Genomic DNA, 17,061 nt, shown 5'->3' on the forward strand with positions numbered 1-17,061 from the left:
TTATTCAGCATATATAAGCAGGATACAAACATTTAATGAATTGTTTATAACACACTAAAAAAGAAACATTTTATAATATTTTGAGGCATTTATTTTTACAGCAGCCTCCATGTACGGCTGCCCACCGGAGGAATTAGTTAGTCTTGTACACATACAATAATTAGCACTTATTATTTGTTCAAAACATCTTAGTGTGTTATAAATCCTTTATTAACAATGTCGTGCTTATAAATGCACAATAGGGAAAAATGTTGGCGCTAAAACAGTTAAACCTTTTCACATAAAAGGTTTGCTTCCATAAATCCGGGCTGCATAGAGTGGAGAAATAGCACAGTTTCGTTCCGGTCTCCTGAAAGACATTTGAAGGTGGTCCAGTGTTTTAGTCCCCCCCAGAAGGGCAGTGTCTCAGGTGTGACATGTTTTCTCTCCCTTACCCTCCTCCCCCAGTACTGAAGAGCGTGCCCTTCACAGCCCGCACTGCTAAACGCGGCTCACGGTTCTTCTGTGAAGCCAACCTCTGTGACGACGCCAACTGCTAGCCCCTCCCCCCTAATGCCAAGGTTATCCAGGTGTCTCTCATACGCCTCCTGACCCCACTGTGCATGCAGCATGATCCCCGTCACCCACCCAAACCCCACCCAAACCCCACCCACCACTGTGAACTAACTTGGGCCGTCATTTGGTTGTTTGTGTTCTACTTCAGAGGATTCCTACGAGGTGATAGGAGTCAGCCAAACCTCTTTGCCTGGCAAAAGAAAAGCTGTAGAGTCTGACAACATATTTTTTGAGTGTGAAAAAATATGTTGGTGCTCTTACAGTACAATCAGCCATTACCGTGATTAAAGTATCACCATGCATGACACATGTAAAAAGGCTGTGCATTATTATTACAACATATTTCTTTCATGAAGCTGAATTTAACAATCCTAAGAAGAGGTTTGGCTAATTGACTGTTTTTTTTATCATCAATGCCTTGTCCCATGAAACTAACTTGTTTGGTGTTGGTTTCCTGCTAACATGTGACTCTTCTTTCCTCAACAACCACTTTTTCATTCTACCCCTCCAGCTGAAAAGAAGATTATTGACAGTATTTCCCACTCCTAAGAGAGGGTAAGGAAGGTAGCCTGGCTGAAAGCTGGCCTGCTTGGCCCTGCAGCTCCTGTGTGCTGCTACAGTGATGTCAGCTGCTTCAGCTAGCGCTTTGGGGGCAGCAAAAAAAAAGAAGAAGAAGAAAAAACAAAACGCTTCACAGCAAAGAGATTTGTCTTCACAACACAGTAGTTAGAAAATAAGATTACTTAAAATGGATTAAGAAGTGACTATCACTTGCTCCAGCCGCTAGCAATTAAAACATGAATTCACCTATTTCCTTTTCCACCAAGGCTTTGCATCGGAGATGAAGCCTTTGTGGTATTTTAAGTTACGAACATCATTGTTCAGTTAATACGCAGAATTATACCATTGAGATAATCGTCATCATCATAATCCTCACCCCCTCCAATTATGTGTTGCATGTTGTCCAATGTTCATTTACCTCTCACCTGTCAACCACGTCCGCCATGTTTTGTCTTCGCTAACTGTTATTTGCCATGTGCTAAACAGCTATTTGGTCAACAGGCTCTAGAAAAAAACTGCTAGTCATTTATATATATAAATTCATTTTTGCACAGAGCTGAGGATGTTCTGTTACTTTAAGCACAGCCAGCTTGATTGTACTCAGCAATTTGTAGAGCTTGTTAACCATTATACTGTAACTGTAATAATGATGGCTACTTTTATTTTTACTGCTGCGTTACTAGTCTTACCAAGTTGCCACTACATTACCAAAACCTTGAATTTCACAGTTCTGTGTGTCACTACCACTAGTTGAAATACAAGGTTATGGCAATGTGTCATTCAGTGTTCAGTCTGTCTTGTTTATGCCAATATTTTCCATTTTTATATTTATTATACAGTGAACAAATTAACAGTAGAAGTTATTACAGATATTTTATGATCATTTGACTGAAATCTACACATGTAAACTCAATTGCCGGAATATAAGGTACACCTAGCGAAAACTACTGTAGTCTATAGCAGCCGTCTTTCAACCTCCATGAAGGTTGACATTTTGACAAACGGTTGACAAACGGCATTTTATATCATGATTTTGTATGACATACTATCTTCTGTATTTTCTAATGACATGCGATACGACATACTATACTGTGTCTTGTTTTTTTACCTTGCTTTATACTTTCATCGGGTGGATGTGGTGATAAGATAATTAGGTGTACCTGATAAACCGGTAACTGAGTACATGTCCTCTCATATTTGGCTGAACACACAGCACTGTCGAAGAAGAAAGAAGTTCAATTTAAGTCAAGTAGTAGCAAGTTTGCTAGTCTACCTCTGAGTCCGCTAACATGTGTGTCCCCCATCCCCGTCTCTGACCCCTCTCTCCATACCTACTCACAGATCTCCGAAACCAGCCTTTCCTGCGAGCTGATGCGTTGATCCGGAGCGGTTGGAAAAGACCCTAAACCACTCATTGGTCACTTATACTCCCCTCCCCACTATAACCTCCCTCCCCGTGTCCCAATGGTCTCAACCCTGAGGCTGCAGATCACAAAGACTGAAAGGAGCGACAGGACAGAGCCCATGTTATAGCTGGGTAATTTATTTATTTATGGAGGACCTTTACAGCCACTTTACGTGAGCAGGCATCATTACAGAAGCGCGAGGGGTTACTCCTGTCTCACTGCAAACACAAGACTTTCCCTGCCCTGTCGGCGCGGAGGAAGCAGGAGAACAGCTACAAAACGGGTGAGGTGAGGTGAGTGGAGGACTGGCGGACCACAAAGCAGGAGGAACTTTGCTTTCACGAACAAAGCGGCTGCCAACACGTGGATCCTCTTCCCAAGACTGTTAATTTCCTCAGATTATGCAGTCGTAGCAGGATTTTAGACTGGGAGTCAGCCAGGGGAAGATGCCAACTCTGCTGCTGGGATGATTGCCCTGAAGACCAATGCACAACTTCCTCCAAATAACAGCGAAGCTTCGATATTACGATGAGACATTGGGGCCTGTTTCCAAACTTTAAGCAAAGTCAACACATTCAATCAAGACTAAATATTACGTATTTAGACTTCAATCACATTTTTTCGGAAGGAAAAAACAAATTCTGCTGGTTATTTTGGACGAGCTAGCCAAACCAAAATGTCACCAATGCCTCGTGTTTTGATTAAGAAGTGCCTTTTTTGTGTAAACAGTGTTCTCCTGAAGCAGCCATAAATTGTTCATTTTACAGCTTTCATTTGTTTTTTCAAAGATTGTATTTTGTATCGCCTTGTTCTATAACATTAGTCTTATACTATACTGACAACAATATGCAGAAGTTTAAAGTCATACAACAACTAGAAGGTAAGGGGAATAATGATTTTACAATTACTCTTATTTACTGCTGGTGCATCAGTGTCTTTAAGCTCATAATGATTTATATTTTCTTTGTGCCTTGTCCAAGAAGTTCTTAACTGAATGTTATATGCCTTGACGACACTTTCTGTCACACTTTAAGTGGCATTAGGGAAGTGACAAATGTATGAAGAAGATTCCACATGGACTGCAGATGAAGGGCGCAGAGAACGTTAACCTGCTATCGATGTGGTGGTGGTTGAAGGATGTGTCTATTAATGCGAGGTCTGGTTTCAAATGATATTTAATCTCCTCTGTTTTAATAGAGCTGATGCTATTTGAAACTTGCATAAAAGGGAGGACACATCTCAACACTAAATAATTTGGCACAACATTGCGTGAGACACTATTAACTGGACATTTATATTAATGTACATTCAAATCAAGAACTTTACTTTTTAGAAGAAAAAGAAATTATCCATGATATTGTCTATTGAATGAAAGATGAAACTTCCTGTTAAATAAATAAGATGAATATTGTAACTGCAAGACCAAAAGAGTGTCATTATCCCTCAGGAGTAAGACAACAAAGGCTGTTCTTTCTTTGATGAAGCAACATTCAAAACAAGTGATTACATTTTCATGTTTTATTTCTTTTCTTTTTTTTGCGAAGGAAATTTGATGTTCAGTTGTGATGTATTGCAGTCAGAAATAAGGAGTGATTGCTTTTCTTCTCCATCTCTCCAAATGATAGACAGAGCCACTGTACATTTCTACTATAAAAATCCATTTAATTTCTTATATCAAAAAGAAATAGAATCATACCAAAACAATCAGAACCACAAATATTCATGTGGGTTTTTGCCACCAAAAGAAATTCTTCAACTGAAAAATGATTGTTCTAATTTACATGGTCAGTTGAAAATCGAACAGAGCAGGATGTACAAAAATAAGAAGTGATGAATATTGTTAAAAAGTGAGGGGCGGAGCCAGAGAGTGTCCTCTAGGTCGGGCATGTGAGAGCACTATGCAGTGATGAAGCAGTTATGGCAGGTAAGCTCAGTTAAAAGCAGCGTAGTGAGAAACAGAGAGCAACACTTTAAGACTAAAAAAAACAAAAAAAAACAGTTTCACTGACAGTTGGTGAGCGTTAACAGCTTGGCAAAGGAATTAAAGGAATGCTTATCAGGGAGCCCCTTCCTGGGAATGCACTCAATGAGCATTAACCTAAATTACACATCCATGTAATTGCATACAATTAAACCGAACAAAAACAAAAATACAATCTCACACAGAAGTACGTACCATTAAACGGTCTCCCCGGCCTTTCCTGAAAGTACATTTACAATCAAAAGACGAGGAACAAAAGCCAAACGCAGATTGTTTTTCAGTGATGACCGGGAAATTCACAGAAGCTTGCCGTCCCTCATTTAAAAGGACTTTCTGGAACAGTTTCAAAGCAAAGTCTGACTCCTGTCCAGAGTGTCCTGCAGTAGACTAAACCAAGGCCACAGATATCCATCCCAGACTTTTCATCCTGGAATGTGGACTTTGTTACAATCATCTTCATCCAGCGCACTCGCACACTGCCATTGACTCATTCATTGCTGACACAGAATGTCAATTATACAAAGACTCAAAAAAAAAAAAAAACTTAATTACAGACTGCTATTTGTTACTGATGTTTGTATTCCTGGGTATATTTTCAAGACACTTTGTTAATAGGTTTATATATATGCAAATATATATATGTATATAACTTTAGTCTGTGCAAGGAGGTAAAAGACAATCACTTGAATGTAGTTCTTTGAGACCACAAAACAAACGAGTCCTCCGTGTGTACTCTCTCAGCCGCAGTCTCCCTTTAGACCTCCAGCAGCAAACGCACATGTACACAAGAGAAAAACTGAGCCCAGGAAGCATTCATAGTGAGCACTGACACTTCTCTCTTTCATGAACAAACACATGGCAACGTTTTCTAAAAAGGTGGAACAATGATATTTTGTTCTCCCCTATACGCCGTAATTCATACAAAAATAAAAAAATCTAATTGTTCCACTGCCATTTGTATCTCTCTATCTTTTACATTTGCACAGAGGTAGTGGCTATATGCGTGAGAGGGGAGGGAGAGTTGTGAGGAGAAGGTGAGCAAAATTAAAAAGAACTGAATAAATGTCTATAAAATGGTTCCTTTTCGTCACCAGAGATTTTTTTTTTGTCAAAGAACAAAATATAATACTGCAATCACTTAAAAAAAGTAGTCCTTCATTTTATACATTTTATACAATGTTCTCCTTTTTTGTTGCTTTTCTTTTCACTTGGTAAAAGGCATAAGATGAGAGAGCTCATTGGCTCAGCGCTGGGTCGGGCAGGGCAACGTCGGCAGAGTTCAAGCCACGCCGAGCTCTACGCCAACGGGTCACTCATGTCCTCGTCGCCCTGGGAGAGAAGCTCCTTCTTTTCATCTGTGCTGGCCAGAGAGTTGCGGCTGTTGTGGGCGCCCATGTACAGGGTGGCATACACTGGGTTGGTGAAGTTGGTCGGCTGCAGAGAAAAGAAAATTACACGGTGACTCAAAGGAAAAAGTGAAAGGCGGAGATTCGTTCGATGTGAAACCGGCAGTTACTGCATTTTGTGCTTGAAAAGGTCAAAATGATCAGTTCCAACCAATGACTTCATTTCTCTTACCACAAATGTAGTATAGTGTATTGGCCTGCTCTGGGAAATTGTTTTGAGTGGCAGAAGTTTTCGAAAATATCCAATATAGGTAGTTCAAACTTAAACTATCGGTATGGCTATTCAGCACTGGGTGTAAAATAGAAGAGATGTTTTCTGTGAAGAGATTACCTTGTCTGGGTCCAAAGCATAGTCTGAATCCAGGAGCTCCCCAGCGTCATCGTCCGGGTCTCCTTCATAGATCTTATATGCAGGGTTCCCAATCTCAACATTCATTGCTCCATTTGTCATTCGGTGGTGTTGGAAGCCCTTTGCACTGCAGACAGATAAAGATAAAACACATTGATCAACCATCAGAGCAATTATCTAGAAGGACATGACTTGTGTTTTGAGAGAAATACAAATAAAAATAAAAAATCACAGAGGCTTGAAAAAAAAAATCACAACGTAGCATAAACCAGGTACTGATTCATCAGCAATGTACAATTCACACAATCAAGACAACACATATTAAAAAGGTTGTCAAATGACAGAAGTCATTTGATCAAACACAGAATATACAGCAGCATGTCTAGTGTGGAGAATGCTGGATTTTCACATTGCAAATATTCGACTGTTTGCAAGCACACACACACACATTTCTCATCGGTGCACAGTTGTATATTTTAGTCTTCAAGCAAGAGCGTAAGCCTTACATTTACACATGTAAAGAAGGGAAGGTATGAAGATGCAGGATAGACATAACGGTTTGATTGTTTGTAAAGCTACTTCGACTAAGAGTCAACAGATCCCTGTGTTTGCCAGTTAAGAAACCCAGTGGTAGGCAAACAGGAGGTGGCAGGCAATTACAAACAGATTTCTACATTGACCAACAGATTGGACGAATGGGTTGACAAACAGATTGGCCAATCTGACTGGATTTTAGGGAAGGGAGGGGACAGGAGTTGTGGGTCAACAGGTGAATTATTTAACCCTATAAAGTTACCGCGAGCACTGAGAACGAGATTTGCCCGGCCATAGAGACCTGGGAAACAGGAAATAGATGGTTATCAAAAGGTAAGAGAGAAAAAGAAGCGAGATATCTGAGGAACAGATGAAACAATGGCGTTCGGATCAAAAGTCTCTGAAACCAGGACTCACCCTCGCATTCTCCTCTTGTACCACAAGATGGCACCAACGACTAGAAGTGCCAGTAACAGCAGGAGAAGCACTGGGATGAGGATGGAGGCAGAACCTGCAAGTGAGCAAATAATGTGAGCAAATATGACCAAAGTGCGTGTTTTACAAACCAGATTCTCTGAACTGTGTGACTTACTTCCACTGGGAGAAGTAGAAGTATCCATAGAAGCTGCTGCAATTTCACATCTGTATCCCCTCCATCCTTCAGAACACCTGGACACAAACAATGAGACAGAGTTACAAAGTGTGGAAGTGATTTGATGGTTCCTCTCTTGCCCCAGTAAACAATATTTGAGATTTATTCTGTTACATAGATAATGTTATAGTCAGGGAGAGGAAGAGTGAGATGTCTCTTTGGAAATAACAAAAGATTAACAGATTATTTTATTTCCATTGAGTTACGAGAGGCTAAACATTCCAGTGCGATGACATGAATAGTTTATGTATTCCGGAGTTATGGTCAAACAAGTCTTTTGTGAAGTCACGGACCTTGACCTTTGACTCGAGGATGAACTGATTAGAACGTGATGGTGAAGTGGACTCGTGTTCCAAATGCGAGTACAAACAAAAGTAAACATAATGCGTCTGGCAAAATATCACAGTGTGATGTAATAATGTCGGTATACAATGCCATTCAAAGTGTCTAGTCTACTATACCGTGTCGTGAGAAGTAATGGAAAAGGTCATAGGTCGCAGTGCAATAAATATGCATAGTATAGTATGTCATTAAAATGGCCCATTATTGCAAGTCAAAACAAGTTGCAAAAAAGGCATAGCACATCTTAAAAAAGTCTTAATATAGTAAGTCATTAAATAAATTAATAAATAAATTCATTAATAATAATACGCTGAAGTGTTAAAATGTGGGTTTGAGATGTGGGTGTCATATCTTACTTGCACTGAGGCAGCAGGGTGCGAGTGTCCACTGAACATTGTCCATTTGAGCAGTAGTCCAAACAGGAATAGCAGCTGGGTTGGATTTGACCATTGGGGCAGCTATACACACAAACATACACACACACACACACACACACACACACGCGCACACGCACAATAAAAATGATGTTGCTTAATAATATCTCCTCAGAGTCCTGAATTAGCAGCCTTAAAGCTAATTGTTTCACAATCAAATATGGCACATTAAGTCATGTGTGGCCTTGCCTGCGTGGTGCTGAGCGGTCCAAAATAAAAAAGGTACAAATATTCAAGTCAAATATATTTTGTGCACGTTGTCCAAAGTCTACCCACCTGCATGAAACCTCGCCTGAGGACGACGTCAAACACTTGCCCGTTCCACAGAATAGACATTTGTCCAACTCGCATTGATGCCCAATGTATTGAGTGGTGCAAAGACAGATTTTGGTGCCGTTGGAGGTTTGTAAGCAGGTTCCAGCGTTGTGACAGAACCCTTCACAATTAGCTGAGGACGGGAAGGAAGACGTGTAATAAGTGCAAAGAACTCAAACATTGTTCCATAGGATTGTTATAGTAGTGGAGCTTTTTTTCTTCTCCAAAACAATTGAGATTACAATTTAAAAGGTAATAATTTTGTGACAGTTTTAGATTTACATTTAAAAAGGTAAAGTTCATTCATAAAACAGTTAAGACAGTTACATTAAGTACGACAGAAGAATAAATATTCAAGAAGCTGAGAATCCATACAGATCCAGACTCCTTGAAGACGACGCAGCAACATCTGACAGTGCTCCACTTACTGTACTCGCACTGGTCTCCCTTGTACTCTGGCAGGCAGCTGCAGGTCGGCTGGTTGCCCATGTTGACCGAGCAGTTCCCTTCATTCAGGCAGTAGTCCTGACAGGTGTGGCGGTTACAGTTGGGCCCTGTGAAGCCTTTTGGGCATCTGCAGGTTGGGGCCCCTGCGAGACAAGATGTGAATTTGGAGTTCAAGAAATTGTGAAACGGATATAAATTAATACAACTACAATACACCAAAGCTTCAGCTATGCATCTTAATAACTAAAGTCCCTTACGGTATGTAATGTTTTAGCATTTTTGCCCAATTTTTGTTGACTGTTCCAGGAAATGTACACAGATGCTACACATTATAGAATAAAGGCAGAACTAGCATTGAAGCCATTTGGTGATATTTGTAAATCACTTGCTTTATGTCGTCTCACATTTTGGCATGAAATCACTGTTGCTGATGATTACTCCATACAGCTTTCACAGACATCAAAAGGATGAGTGCAAATTGCACTAATGATTTTCAGACCAACATCTTTGCTCAGCTGCCATCAGAAAATAATGATAATGATCAAAAGATCAAAGTTTCCATAACATGTCTATTTTACTGAATATTTTGCAATGGAAAAGTGCCTATTAAATAACATCCAGACAGATTACTGTATTCTCACTCACGTTGATGTAACAAAATCATACATGAAGGGAGGAACATGTAATGTAAACTAATAATAAAGTCTTGCTTTACTGTACAGTAAGGTGTCGTGCTCTTACCTGTATGAGAAGCCGTGCATGTGCCTCCGTTCTTGCAGTAGTCCCTGCACTGGTTGATCTCGCATCTCTCTCCGGTGTAGCTGGGCTGGCAGCGACACTTGGCCACCTGACGGGCGTTGAGGAAGCAGCTCCCGCCGTTCTGACACTGGATTTCGCAGGGCCCCGAGGGGGGAGCTGTGGAGGGGAGGGATTCCATGATGAGCCAATATTTTGTGTGCCGCATCCGATTGTTAAGCCACCCAGATGAAAACCACCCCGGAGCTTGCGTATGTGAAAGTAGGGCTGTTGCTCGACTGCTCAGCTATGTGTACATCAGTGTCTCTGCAGACTTACAGAAGGGTGACTGGGTGGGGCTCGGCCTCTCCACACACGTGCCGTTGTCTGCCACGTAGTTGTTGGGGCAGGTACACACCGGTCCACTGGGGCTGAGCAGACACAGCCACTCACACTTCTTCCTGTCACATGGGTTGGTCACTGGTGCAGAGACAAACAAGACATCCAGTGAGAAAAACTGCATGAAATGTATGAAATATGTTATGTATCTTATGACTTTGTGGACGCAAGGACACTAAGACATGGAAAAGCAAACTTACTCTCTGGCTGCTTGTACCGGTGGTAGAGGACTATATCAGTGGCATGGTTGATGCCAGTGGTGAGATTCTCCATGAGGCCTTTGCCAAACTTGTTGACCCGGAAGACCACGTTATTCACATAGGTGACACCATATATGTAGTCCTCAAAAATGTCTATGCTGTATGGATGAAGCAGGTCTGAGAAATAAAGGGGAAAATAAAGATAATGGATTTGTTTTAAAAGAGAAAAAACAACAAGCCAGATTTCTGAACTTTCATGTTTCTCACAGTTTTGTGAGAACGACTCAACTGTTTTTGATGCCAGAGACAGAAACTACAGGATCAGAGCCATCCAGACGAACACTGCCAATCACTGAGAGTTTAGCATCTGCCCAGTAGAGACGCTCGTTGAAGTAGTCGACAGCCAAACCTGCAGAGACAGAATGCACGAGCCTTGCAGATGAAGATGTGGCAACCAATAGAGAATAAAAGGCTGTGACAGGGGTAAGATACATCATATACTCCTAATGTAGTACTGACCGGTGGGCCATTGGATATTCTCATGAACTAGAGTTTGTCTCAGAGTGCCGTCCATGGCAGCAGTCTCAATTTTAGGGTGGTTCCCCCAGTCTGCCCAATACATGGTCCTGAAGGGAAACACAGAGTTGGAAAACACACATAAAATATATGATTTCTATCAGTGTGTTGCCTTTAAGCCACCGTCAGAAGGTTTACTCTCTCTTACCCTCTCTGTGGATCCACTACGATGGCATAGGGCTCGTCTATCATGCCAGAGACAAGGGTCTTGCAATGCTGGCCCGACATCTGAGCAACTTCGATTACATCTCGACCTGAGTCCGTCCAGTACAGGTTACCAGCCACCCAGTCCACCGCTATACCACGAGGCATCTTCAGCTCTTTGATCTGGATAGGCAGAGAGGCATTGCATGCCAATATGAGTGTGTGTGATAGATAGTATGATGGAGAGTTTGTGCATCGGCACACATTTGACCAGCATTACCTGCAAGTTGGTGATCCGGCCTTCACTCGAGGAGGACGATGACGTGGACGGTCCTGGAAGTTCATACGAGGAGATGCGGCCCGTGTGCCAGTTGGTCCAGAAGATGCGGTTGGTCTTGACATGCAGGTCCATCGCATCAATACGCACACTAGCATCGCCTTGGAAGGTCTGCTCATAGCGCCAGTTGGGCATGCCGGGGTCCAAGCTGCGGATTTCATTGTCGTCGGCTATGTAGAGAATCTGTCGACTGCTGTTCATGCCTGTAAAGGAAAGAGAACAAGTCACAAGGATGGCCTTTGAAACTAAAACAAACAATTATTATGATTATTTTAAAAAAGAAGCCTAAAAGATTAGTTCTCACTGTCAGCCTTGCAGGTGTCACTGATCCTGGTGAAGTACTTGTGGCAGCTACATTTGTAGGAGCCTTTGGTGTTGTTGCAGACATGGGAACACACTCCGAACTGCAGACACTCATTCTTATCTGAAAAATGAAGCGCCAGATAGAAAGTAATATTAAATAGGAAAATACCACACACCAGCATTTGTACATTTGAAGTGAGGTATCGTTGGTCAGGTGAAGTGTTTTGTGCGGGTGTACCTCCACAGGTGTGGTGTCCTGTCTTCTGGAAGCCGGGTTTGCAGGAGCAGAAAGAGTCTGTGCCGTTGGTGACACAGTGGGCCTCGTCTCCATCACCACACTGAGTCCTGTTGCTCCTGCAGTCATTCAGTTTGGTGTCTGAACACAAACACAAGTCAAACATGAGTCAGAGGTTTTTAAAAACTGCTGATACCTAACATTTGAAACATCAGCTCTGTGGTAAGCTATAAACAGGTAGAAGTTTGGACATGAAGCACCTGTCTTGCAGTTGATCTCATCAGAGCCATAATCCTCACAATCGTTAAAGAAGTTGCAGCGCAGAGTGGAGCTGATGCATTTGCCGTTTGTACACAGGAACTCGTCCTTCTCACATGTAGGAACAGCTGGTGGGGCCTCTGTAGACATAAACATCAGACACACACACACACACACACACGTTAGCAAGCTCCTTAATCAAAGGAAGTAGGAGGGGATTTCACAACGATTTGAATGACTCAACTTACGGCAGTTCAGTTCATCAGACTTGTCGCCGCAGTTATTCACACCATCACACCTCTTTGACAATCGCAGACATACACGGTCGTTTTGGCAGCGGAAAGCTCTGGTGGGAGGACATTGGAACTTCCCTGAAAAGCCGAAGAGAAAGAGGACATGAGATAAAAAGGTAGAGGCCCAACATTTGGTCAGGACAAACGATGACAAGAGACAGACATTGCACATGTGCGTGATTCACAAGGCTGCACTCACTGCACTCTTCAGGGTTCTCGTCGGAGTTGTCCCCACAGTCGTCCTCCCCGTCACACTTCCAGGCGAGGGGTTTACACAAAGTGTTGTTACACTGGAACTCATCCAGAGGGCAGTGACGCCCAGCTGAGTAAAACAACAAGAGATATTTACTAATTCAATGCAACAATTAGATTAGTAGTACAAATTATTTAAAAGGTAATGGAATTCAAAACGACATATACAGACACAAACATGCACTTACCAGCACTGCCACAATTCTCTTCATCGCTGCCGTCCATGCAGTCGGGGTCGGCGTCACACCGCCAGCGGATGGGGATGCAGTGACCGTTCTTACACTGGAACTGGTCGTTGTCACACTTAAGGTCACAGCCATTCTGAAGAGACGTCATAGCCCACAAGATCAGCTTATACACTTACAAATGAATACTAAAAATGTAGTTATCTTTCCAGATCAACACAAGATATTATTTAAAGGACGCCCAAACGTTAAGTTTCTGCACCTCATCAGATCCATCAGCACAGTCATGGTCTCCATCGCACTTCCACCTCCCAGCAATACAGCGGCCATTGGTGCAGGCAAACTCACTTTCAGAACATTGTCGAGGCACTACAGAAGAAGGCGGGGCGACAAGGTCAGTGACATAACACATACACGCCATTGACAGTGAGCTATGCTTTTGTCTTTACCACAAAACACAGGACAAAGGTTGAAACAACCACAGAGGAAGACTGTGAGAGAATGAAAGGAGCTCAATAAGTCTAAATGCTATTGTTATAGAATGCATTTTCTTTGAGTGCTTTATTCATGTTTCCATGTTCCATTTGTGGTGATAATTAAAAAAGCAGTATGCTTGTGGCATCTAGTGATGAATAGGAAACAGAAAAGCAATATAGCAAATTAATCTACAGATCTACAGTATTTAAAGCTCAGGTTGCAGACTCTCACAGGTGGGTGGGGAGCATGAGAGTGGAGACACAGCAGAGAGCCGACATATGAAGGTGGAGTAACTTACCTCTGGCTCATGCCAACAGGACAGTATGAAATGAAACAAATATCAGATGAGGTGAGATGCATTAGAAATGACAGAATGGATGTTATCACAAATAAATGACTTAGTATGTCAACAGGTTAAAGGTATAGAGTGGAGTGCATTCAGTGGACCAGGCACGAGTGTAAGTGACACTGGACAAGGTGAGATAACAGATGCTGATTGTAGAGGCGGTGTCCTAAAGCGTAAAGTAAACCTACTGCACTTGTCTTCGTCAGAGTTGTCCCCGCAGTCGTTGTCGTAGTCACACTGCCAGCGGCCCGGTACGCAGCGGTTGTTCTTACATCTGAACTGGTATGGCTCACATGTCCTCTCGGCTGCACAAAACACAGAAAGTGTTAGAATCGGTGAAAAGGAAAATAGAAAGAAAAAAAATCTGATTTGAAAACATCACTGGCAGAAATGCATCTTAATTAAAAGAGAGGATTGAGCGGATTTTCTTACCACACTCCTCTTTTGGTTCATCTGACGCGTCGCCACAGTCGTCCTCGCCATCACACTTCCAGCGAGCCGGGATGCAGCGTCCAGAGTCTTTGCATCGGAACTCGTCGACGCCACAAGTCATCTGGGCTGAAGACATTTGGGGGCGGTTACATTTGAGAGCTGATCAGGATGACTCAGGACGAACAAAATGCTGAATAAAAAGAGAGTCTTACTGCAGTTGGCGGGCTCATCAGATCCATCCACACAGTCATTGTCGCGGTCACACACCCAAACACGAGGTATGCAGCGTTTCGTGATGGCACACTGAAACTGGGTGGGCGCACACGTTACCTCGGCTGTGGAAAGGACAGATTTATAGTTACTGTGTGAAATTAAGCATGAAAGTGAAATGATAGCACAGCAAGGCTCGCACTGCATTATATATGAAGCAATTGAAAAAAAAAGAAAAATGGTTTCACTCACGGCAGTCCTTCTCATCCTCTCCTTCTCCACAGTTGTCCTGGCCGTTGCAACGGAAAATGCCTGGGATGCAGCGGCTCGGGTGGGAACATTTGAACTGACTGGGCAGGCACACGTGAATATCTGCGGTGCGGTTACACAAGCATGCAAACAGAGACACAAGCAACAGATGTGAGCAATCCAGTGGTGATGATAGTATCTAAGAAAATATAGACGGGGCAGGATGCAGATGATTAAATGTGTGAGATAATCATTTTGTGACATACCGCAGTTGGCCTCATCGGAGCTGTCCTGGCAGTCATTGTCTCCATCGCAGATGTAGGCGGGGTTGGTGCAGATGCCGGTGCCACACTGAAACTGCCCTGGCCTGCATTTGAACTCAGCTGTCATGAAAAAAAAAAAAGTTTTTGTCAGCATCACATTTTTTTTTAATTCTTCTTCAGAATTGTTCCTTGCATTTAAAATGAAATTACACGCCTACATGTTTCAGGAATGTGAGACACTTTAGTCTCCTAATTATCTTTCTCAAACACTTACGGCAGTCTGCTGGCTCATCCGACCGGTCGCCGCAATCATCCTCTGTGTCACATTTCCACCAGAAAGGAATGCACTTGTCGTTCTTGCATACAAACTACAGCACAAGAGGGAAATTCATCAGAATGATGAAAGGACACAACACCAGAGCTCCTCTGTGTCAACAGTGCTGACGCAGAGGAGCTAGCTGCTGTAGCACTGGGCAGCTAGCCAGCTGCCAATAGACAATCACTCACATAGCAGTTCATCAAACAAGACAAAGCGAGACATGCAGATGAAAAGCTACTTATTGACTGTAGTCATTCAGTCATATTCACATTGAAGATGCTGCCTCCTTACCTGGCTGGCTGTACAGTTGGACATGCAAGTGCGCTGATCATTTGCCAGGTAGAAGTTGGTGGGACAGGCACACTTGTAGCCTCCTCCAGGAGCGAGGAGGCAGAGGTTACTGCAGCCGCCGTTGTTGGTCTGACACGGGTGGTTGAGCACTGGGAAGAAGACGGAAAGATGGGAAATGTAATACATATCGTTACATTCAAAGTGTATTTCAGCACAATACTGAGGTTTTACGATAGTTGGAATAAAGTAGGGAACATAATTATGTGTTTGAGAGTGTGTTTGTGTCTTTGCATCTTTGAATTCATGAATACAAACAATAACTCCATACATCATGACACAATTTACCGCTGTTTCACATATTCTTTCTTAGACTAGACGTTTAGTTGGTCACCATTGTATCGAAACCGAAACAGGTAAGGTCGTTTTGTCTTTTTATGATCAAAAGAGCAGCTTTTACCTTCGGGTTGGCGGTAGGGATGGTAAATGTGGATGTCCATGGGCCGATGCAAGGTGCTTATCAGGGTGGTCTTGTTGGTACCCAGAGACTTATGAGCCCTGTTGATGGACTTGGTCTCCCAGTCGGTCCAGTAGATGTGCTCCTCAAACAGAGTCATTGCAAAGATGTGGGGGATGTCTTGACTGAGAACTGAGAAGCAAAAGACAAACAGTGAATCACATTGTTAATGAGTTGTTATGGATAGTAAATCTGTCATACGGAAGGTTTTTCCACTGTTTAACACACAATTACTGCAGTTCTGTGACCAAAAATACTATATACTCGTATACTGTGACACAGTAAACGAGAGTCTAATCAAGTAAATATGAGAAAATACATGAATTTCCCATTCATAATAATACACGTCTCAAATTTCCATTTTATTTGAGAAATTGAATGACCAATGGAAAAGAAAAGAAGTGGACAATAATGTTGTGATTTTAGCAAAAAAATGTTTCTTATTCTTGCTGCTGTGTCCTAAAGAGAAACTGTTGGGACAATCTTGTACTGTTAATGTAAAACAGAGGTCGGGTGGGGTGCACAGCTACAGCGGCTCTATTCTGTGTTAGGTAATGGTTTCTACGCCTCATTAGACTTTACACTATAATTGCACCTTTTCTGCTCCCATTTCTTGTCATTTCATGCGTTTGTTCTCAGTATTTGAGGCTTGTGCGCTATGGAAACACACTGTTAGTTTATGTTGTAAAATCATCACACATGCATGGATTGGCACACACAAGCAGACACAAATGAAGCACACATGGCACAAGTTCAAAACCTCTTGTCGCGAGGTGACCATGGTTTCAGTATAGATTATCACAAGTGAGGCGCTTTAAAGAACTCAAATGTCGTTATAGTGGAATGGAAGTATCAGGTTGAACTGTGATATTAGTTGGATTAGCTCGAAGCTCCCTTTGGTCAATCATTATCAAATCAAACAGGCCAAGCCTCGGTCTGCATGGACACACAAGGCCAACCGCAAGGGACGGGTGAATAACTTACTGGACAAACTAAGTCAACACTCATAGTACAATATTCTCTCACAAGTCAAACTTTTACATCTATGTACGCTGTTCATT

The 17,061-nt window shown here is 42.4% G+C and overlaps 2 protein-coding genes across 6 annotated transcripts in view; one reads left to right on the plus strand and one right to left on the minus strand.

Annotated features, from left to right (window-relative positions):
* fmnl3 (formin-like 3) overlaps nucleotides 1-4,496 on the plus strand; it is a 30,490-nt gene extending 25,994 nt beyond the window's left edge. The window contains exons 25-26 of one of the 4 annotated variants that reach the window (XM_068596907.1): nucleotides 448-569; nucleotides 2,458-4,496. In XM_068596907.1, coding sequence (XP_068453008.1) covers nucleotides 448-539 — 92 coding nt within the window. In that variant the 3' untranslated portion in view covers nucleotides 540-569; nucleotides 2,458-4,496. Of the gene's footprint in view, nucleotides 1-447; nucleotides 570-1,066; nucleotides 1,111-2,457 lie in introns of all 4 variants that reach the window. The other 3 variants (XM_068596908.1, XM_068596910.1, XM_068596909.1) reach the window with 3 other exon arrangements.
* Nucleotides 4,164-17,061, minus strand: part of LOC137799975 (low-density lipoprotein receptor-related protein 1-like) — a 79,380-nt gene continuing 66,482 nt past the window's right edge. The window contains exons 61-90 of one of the 2 annotated variants that reach the window (XM_068596905.1): nucleotides 15,944-16,132; nucleotides 15,487-15,635; nucleotides 15,151-15,244; nucleotides 14,880-14,996; nucleotides 14,617-14,736; nucleotides 14,367-14,489; nucleotides 14,155-14,280; nucleotides 13,911-14,027; nucleotides 13,162-13,268; nucleotides 12,903-13,035; nucleotides 12,662-12,784; nucleotides 12,418-12,540; nucleotides 12,172-12,309; nucleotides 11,915-12,052; nucleotides 11,678-11,797; nucleotides 11,317-11,576; nucleotides 11,041-11,219; nucleotides 10,836-10,942; nucleotides 10,606-10,725; nucleotides 10,317-10,493; nucleotides 10,057-10,197; nucleotides 9,724-9,897; nucleotides 8,964-9,125; nucleotides 8,497-8,668; nucleotides 8,143-8,244; nucleotides 7,385-7,461; nucleotides 7,210-7,303; nucleotides 7,055-7,093; nucleotides 6,241-6,385; nucleotides 4,164-5,937 (exon numbers count right to left, since the gene is read on the minus strand). In XM_068596905.1, coding sequence (XP_068453006.1) covers nucleotides 5,800-5,937; nucleotides 6,241-6,385; nucleotides 7,055-7,093; nucleotides 7,210-7,303; nucleotides 7,385-7,461; nucleotides 8,143-8,244; nucleotides 8,497-8,668; nucleotides 8,964-9,125; nucleotides 9,724-9,897; nucleotides 10,057-10,197; nucleotides 10,317-10,493; nucleotides 10,606-10,725; nucleotides 10,836-10,942; nucleotides 11,041-11,219; nucleotides 11,317-11,576; nucleotides 11,678-11,797; nucleotides 11,915-12,052; nucleotides 12,172-12,309; nucleotides 12,418-12,540; nucleotides 12,662-12,784; nucleotides 12,903-13,035; nucleotides 13,162-13,268; nucleotides 13,911-14,027; nucleotides 14,155-14,280; nucleotides 14,367-14,489; nucleotides 14,617-14,736; nucleotides 14,880-14,996; nucleotides 15,151-15,244; nucleotides 15,487-15,635; nucleotides 15,944-16,132 — 4,004 coding nt within the window. In that variant the 3' untranslated portion in view covers nucleotides 4,164-5,799. The remainder of the gene's footprint in view (nucleotides 5,938-6,240; nucleotides 6,386-7,054; nucleotides 7,094-7,209; nucleotides 7,304-7,384; nucleotides 7,462-8,142; nucleotides 8,245-8,496; nucleotides 8,669-8,963; nucleotides 9,126-9,723; nucleotides 9,898-10,056; nucleotides 10,198-10,316; nucleotides 10,494-10,605; nucleotides 10,726-10,835; nucleotides 10,943-11,040; nucleotides 11,220-11,316; nucleotides 11,577-11,677; nucleotides 11,798-11,914; nucleotides 12,053-12,171; nucleotides 12,310-12,417; nucleotides 12,541-12,661; nucleotides 12,785-12,902; nucleotides 13,036-13,161; nucleotides 13,269-13,910; nucleotides 14,028-14,154; nucleotides 14,281-14,366; nucleotides 14,490-14,616; nucleotides 14,737-14,879; nucleotides 14,997-15,150; nucleotides 15,245-15,486; nucleotides 15,636-15,943; nucleotides 16,133-17,061) is intronic. The other variant, XM_068596906.1, reaches the window with a different exon arrangement.

This window comes from Clinocottus analis, unplaced genomic scaffold (assembly GCF_023055335.1).
Source record: "Clinocottus analis isolate CAN_PGR_092001 unplaced genomic scaffold, fCliAna1.0.p SCAF_4, whole genome shotgun sequence".
NCBI classification, from domain to species: domain Eukaryota; kingdom Metazoa; phylum Chordata; class Actinopteri; order Perciformes; family Cottidae; genus Clinocottus; species Clinocottus analis.